This window comes from Miscanthus floridulus, chromosome 11 (genome assembly GCF_019320115.1).
Source record: "Miscanthus floridulus cultivar M001 chromosome 11, ASM1932011v1, whole genome shotgun sequence".
Classification (NCBI taxonomy): domain Eukaryota; kingdom Viridiplantae; phylum Streptophyta; class Magnoliopsida; order Poales; family Poaceae; genus Miscanthus; species Miscanthus floridulus.
This window is the reverse complement of record NC_089590.1, coordinates 94813533-94819743: the sequence shown is the minus strand read 5'-3', so window position 1 is coordinate 94819743 and position 6211 is coordinate 94813533. Positions and strand designations below refer to the sequence as shown.

The 6211-nt window shown below is 46.4% G+C and overlaps 1 protein-coding gene across 1 annotated transcript; it reads left to right on the top strand.

Annotated features, from left to right (window-relative positions):
• The first annotated feature begins 3435 nt into the window (after positions 1 to 3435).
• On the top strand, positions 3436 to 4227 carry LOC136494664 (dirigent protein 2-like). Its single transcript, XM_066490835.1, has 2 exons — positions 3436 to 3649; positions 3737 to 4227. The coding sequence occupies exons 1-2, from the start codon at positions 3480 to 3482 to the stop codon at positions 4092 to 4094; spliced, it is 528 nt and encodes a 175-aa protein (XP_066346932.1). The 5' UTR covers positions 3436 to 3479; the 3' UTR covers positions 4095 to 4227.
• Positions 4228 to 6211: the final 1984 nt, after the last annotated feature.

Below are 6211 nucleotides of genomic sequence, written 5' to 3'. Positions count from 1 at the left end.
TAGAAAAAGAGTGTACCTGTTGTCGTACTGCATGTCCAAGAACCCATTGTGGGTTCTAGGACAAAGGAGCGGAAGGTCTTACATGGAATAAAATATAGTCTCCCGTTACTTTATGAACACATGTACACTTACAAAAATTTAAACAAAATGTATAGATTATTACCTGCCCCTTTGCTATGAGACGTCCTCGGTGGGTCTCCTCGTACGCCGGGTCGAGCAGGTGGAATTACGCCATCCTACAAAAAAAGTCAATGAAATAGAAATTCAATATACAATGAAACATAAACTTAGAAATGTACAAGTAATTGACACAATTACAAGCATAAATTGAGACATGGTGCAAAGGTGCATACTCCTCTATCTGCTCTCGTACGGCATTAAGTATGCCCTGGTGCCTATCAGATATGATGCCAACCTCCCTGCTCGGCCCAACCACATGTATCCGGACTAGCCTCAAGAACCATCCTCAATTGGCATTGTTCTCCTTCTCAACCAAAGCAAATGCCAAAGGAACCAACTTGTTCGCGTCATAGGATATGGCTATAAGAAGTGTGCCCTTATATTTGCCAATCAAGAACGTACCATCAATGGAGAAGATGGGACGACAGTGCCTAAAGGCCTCGACACACTGAGGGAAGCACCAGAAAGCACGGAAGAACATCTGTCTCCCATCCTTTCATGCATTTGGTTTTGGGATGTATTCAGAATGCATGCCTGGATTCACCGCTTAGATTGCATTGAAAAGTACTGGCAGCTGCTCATACCCATCCTCCCAGTTCCCATATATCATCTTCCATGCTCGCTGCTTAGCCCTCCAAGCTTTACCATAAGTTATCACATAACCTCCATACAACACCTCAATGATCCTGATAATTGTCCTAACCTTCATGTTGGGTTCTACCTGCAATATTCCCATCAACCGCTTGGCAATGAGGGTAGATGTCACCTGCCGATGCTTCAGTGTCAGCACATGGTCAGCACAATTGTGTGGCTCGACAACTTTTGTGATCTTCCACTTTCCGGTGACCTTTTGCTTCCTTGCACAAACCCTCCATGGGCAGCGTTCCTTGTCACACACAGCTATGTAACGGCGCTCCGCATATGAATACAAGACCTTGTAAGGTCTCTTTCGTATCACTACAAACGTCTACAACCACCTCTTCAATGTAGGGAGGTCCTTGAATACCCTACCCTTATCAATTACCATGTTAGAGCTAGCCTCAGGAGCTTCTAGGAGCTCATCATAACATCCTTCTGCACACGCCTGATCAGAATGAGCAAGATCGCTGAACTTGTGAACTCTTGGATCATGGCGGCCAGGAAAGATACGCCTCAGCATCTCCACATCACTCTCTGTCAGCTCTCCAATAGGGCGATCATCATCAGAATCAAGAGAACTTGCCATCTCATATGGCTCCGAATCATTCATAATTTCAACACTATTGGAGCCACGAAATCCATCTCCATAGTGCACTTGCGCAGCAACACAGGACACATCCACATTGTCAGGAATGTCTCCTACAACATATGTAGAAAACTGAGGAAAGAATGAAAAAATGGATGTAAGAAAGAGGGTAAGCTCCCAATAACCATACGGATAAGACACTTACTTGGATGATTCTGTGTCAAAGGGATCTCATGAGGAGGATCTGCCACAACATCATGAGTCTGACAAGCATCTCCAACTAGCTCATTGGGGGCAGATTGAGCATTAGGAACCGTAGGTGCAACCTCCATATCCATATCAGGTTCTGGGACGGGAGGGTCGAAGTGTGCCTGCTGACCCATTGGTGGGGAAAACCCATGAGGGATGGGATCAACTAACACCCGACGCACAACCACGTCCAAACTTTAGAACTAGCACTTCATAGCCGATCTCACATAGTTCTTCCACTGGTCTGCACACCCAATAGGATCATCTTCCTAAGGATGTTGGGAGGGAAACCTAGGTGAAGTACACCCTCAACTGCGATGCCATCATCATCATGGCAATGTAGCTCCTCCCGAGCCCTTACAACCAAATCACTAAATGAATGCTTCTCATTGAATAACACAGGCACGCTTTGCATGTCAACAAACTCAACATATCCATAACGATCTCTTTCCACGGTGCCTCCATAATATATGCTCACTAGGTTGTCCATCTATTTCATACACAAATCCAAACACATTTCGTTTAGTCCAAATTATGTGCCAACAACTACATACTAGGTAACTGCTAGCTTTGCAAATAACATAATAGCTAGCTCCATACATGTCCAACAACTAGGTTATCACCTTATTATGACTACATCACCAACTAATTAAACTAAATAGGTTATCATAACTAACTAAGTAGATAGCTAACTAAGTAAGTAAATAGTCTAACTAGGTTATCACCTAATCTCTAGATCACCAACTAATTAAACTTAATAGGTTATCACGTTACCATCCTAAGTACATCAATAAACTAACTACTACACCACAATTCAACCTCACTATCTAACTACATTGCATATACACGAAATTTACATGTCCAACGATGGCAGTGCACGACGCGGTGGAGAGCAGGAGGAGGCGCCGGGCACGGTGGAGGGTCGTGGGATGGGGTGGCGGAGAACGACCTACGCGTCCGGGCGGACGTGGAGGACAGAGAGGCAGCAGCGCCTGGCCCAGCGCCGCGGGACGGGCAGGGCGCGATGGCCGCGGCGGCCACCGCTGGCCGGCTGGCCGCGGCGGGAGGCTGCCTCGAGCGGGGCGCGGCGGCGGCCGGGCAGCCGGCCGGCGTAGCGCGGTCGGGATGGGGGCGCGGGGCGCGGACGCTAGGCCAGGCCGCGACCGCGGCGGTGGGGCGGCCAGGCGGGGCAGTGCGGCCGGGATGGGGGCACGGGGCGCAGCGGCGGGAGGCGTTGGGCGAGAGAGAAGAAAGGAAGAGAGGAAAACGAAAGGAAGGAAGAGAGAAAGGAAAAGGACCCACCTGTAAGGCCGGCTCGGCGCTAGGATCTATGGCGCAAAGATCCACGGCGCCGAGCTGGCTGCCATGTCACCCCCGGCTCTACTTTGTTGCCAACGTGCCCCCCCCCCCCCCCCCCCCCCGACCTAGGCGCCAAGCCCTTTGACGCCGAGACGTGTAAGCTCGGCACCACCATCGATGACGCTGAGCTAAGGGTCCAGATTTTGAAAGCATACCTCTAAGGGCATATTTGTAAAAAACTTTCAAAAAAAGGACAAAAAAATAAAAAATTCGGTTGCTTCGACGACCAGTCCAAGGACAAGAAGCTTTGCTTTGGTCAGTGCACACCGGAGTGGCCGCTTGAATGCATGACATGCATCCTTGGCGTGCAAGGTAGAGTAATCGTAAGTACAGGACCAACCTGTCACGTTCCAATGCAAAAGTCTGGCGCTCTCGGTCACCCAGTCAGCCCGGCTGGCGTTATAAGAAGGACCGGCGGGTGTCATACAGAAAGAGCGCGCGCGTATAGAAAGAAGAAAACCAAGCCATGGCCGCTGCTCGGTGCCCTTCCCTTGTTCTCATGCTGCTACTGTCCTGCTGCGCCGCCGCGTCCGCCGCCGCCGCGGATGAGAAGCTGACCCACCTCCACTTCTACTTCCACGAGGTCGATGCCGGCGCGACCAACGCCACCATCGTCAGCGTCGTAAGCCTCAACAAGTACATACGTCTCATATATACATCGTTGACACTACTAACCACGCATGATGTGTACACTAATGGTGGCTGTTGACACATCATATGCAGGAGCGCGCCGGCGTTCGGTGACGTGTCAGTCTTCGACAACGAGCTGCGTGAAGGCCCGGACCCGGCGTCGCGGCTCATCGGCAGGGCGCAAGGCTTTGGGGTGAACGCGTCGTTGGACGGCTCCAGCATATTCACGGCCATCGACTTTGTCTTCTCCGGCGACTACGGGGAGTACAGCGGCAGCACGCTGACGACGCAGGGCCAGCTCGACCCGACGGGGGGACCCTCGGAGCGCAGCATCGTGGGCGGCACCGGCAAGCTCCGGTTCGCGCGAGGGTACATGAAGAGCAGGCTGCAGAGCTCCACCAACACCACCAGCGTCTTCGTCTTCGACATGTACTTCACCCTGGCCCACTGATCGTCATTTCGTCCTTGCTTTCAGATTTGATTATATGTTTGTACACTTGTCCGAATAAGCATTTGAACTGGTGGAATTGTATTCAATTTTCGGTATATTTTAATATAGTAATTCATACAAACAATCGTGACAAGCATGTGTGCAAGTCTCATGATTAATACATACGTACATGCCGACAGTAATACCCCAACATGTTCATTTTGTATGGGAAAAAACACACCAGCAGAGAGGGATTTAGATTGTATTCAGCCAGCCACTGCTACATACATACTACTTTTTTTAGGCGGCTGGAATAGGTTTGTAAAGGCGGCCATTTGGTTCGCCTGTGCTTGTTTGTCTCTAAAAAAAAATCAGAGGCAACTGTTTAGTCCACCTCTACTTGCCTGTCTCTAGAAAAAAAAAGCGTTTTACAGATTTTGTAAATTGGACAAAAATATGACTTAGGACATTTCTCCGTCCGTGGTCATTTGATATTTTTTAAAAAAATAATAAATTTCAAAATCTAAAAAAATAAAACATAATTTTTAGGTCTTTAATGGTTTCAAATGAAAATTTAATAAACTGTGCAGATCTCTTCGAGTACTACAACGTAACTTTGGTTTATGCCGTTTGCCCTTCTAAGATAATTTGAAAAGCTTAAAATAATTGAATTTCGAATTATGAAAATTTAAAACAATTTTTTTGAGATTTTAATGCTTTCAAATGAAAAGGTTGTCAACTAAAAAACTATAGTACTCGACGAGTGCTACAATTTGATATAAACTTGTCTTCATCGGACTTGATTTGAAAATAAATAAATAAATTTTACAGCGTTGCATATATTTTTAGAGGCAGGCCAAATAGCTAACCGCCTATATTTTTAGAGACGACCCTAAAACCGAACCACCTCTAAAAATAGTACTACCTCTGTCCTAAAAAAGATGCAATTTTTGCATTACGAGAAATCAAACAATTTAAACTTTAAATAAAGTTATATAAAAAGTACTAATATTCATGATAAAAATAAGTACCATTAGATTTATTATGAAATATATTTTCGTAGTACATTTTATTGAAGACACAAATATCAATATTATTCATTATAAATTTGGTCAAATTTAAACTAGTTTGACTGACACAACTCCTATAATTGCATTCTTTTATAGATGGAGTAAGTATTTTTTATAGGTAGTTTTGGGCTTTCCATCCACTTCTAAAAACCGAGGGGATTTCTATAGGAGGTTGGGCTGCATCTAAAAGTCAATTTTTAGAGGCGAACTAGCTTAGAAACCATTTTAGAGGTGGGCTTTGATAGAGCCACCTGTACACTAAAATAGCCGCGTCTCTAAAAAAAAGTTTGTGTAGTAGTGAGTGCAAATGACACCGAAGGCGCTATCATCATCCGTGCATGGTGTCCTACTCAAAGTAGTTGTGGAACGAAACGCAAGGGCAGTTAGGAGTTCGTAGTGCTGTCCTACGTCCCAAGAACAAAGCTACACCAGAAGTAGTCGATGCTGATGAATTGGTATTTGGAAGTAGTTGAACAAAGTGAGAAGCCGCACCTATACACAATACACTCCTCAAAAACTTGAGTGCCCACATACCCGAGCAGATACTCCAGGGAGCCAGAACGGAGATGGTCGAGAGAAGCACAACATTAGCGTGATGGTATTGGTAAGTACCGTTCATTATTAGTAACAGAAATCACTTAGAACACCAGGCTTATTTTGGTACCTAGGTGGAGAAACACAATCAAAACACCCTATATGTCCAGCTCAAGGTGCGTCAGACATTACACAGCAATCTAAAAATCCTTGTGACATGTTCCGATGAAGGGTCATACATTTTACTGATCCCGATTAATCTGCTGTTGAGGTTCCAAACAATTCAGCACGGATTTGGTGCACGGTCGGTGTAGAACGAGAGACGAAAATCGAGAAACGCCGCTTGCATTTCATCACCATTTCTCTCGAGTTTTGCTTTTTTGGGTCGTCATTGTTTGCACCTGAGCATCCCGGCGTGCCCGCCTCTTGCGCTTCGGTTCAGCCCGAGACGCTCTTGCACAGTTGATCGGGTATCCCTTGTTCGGTCAAAGACTCAAGGCCCATCCGAGAGCTGAGCTCGAACTCCACAAGATC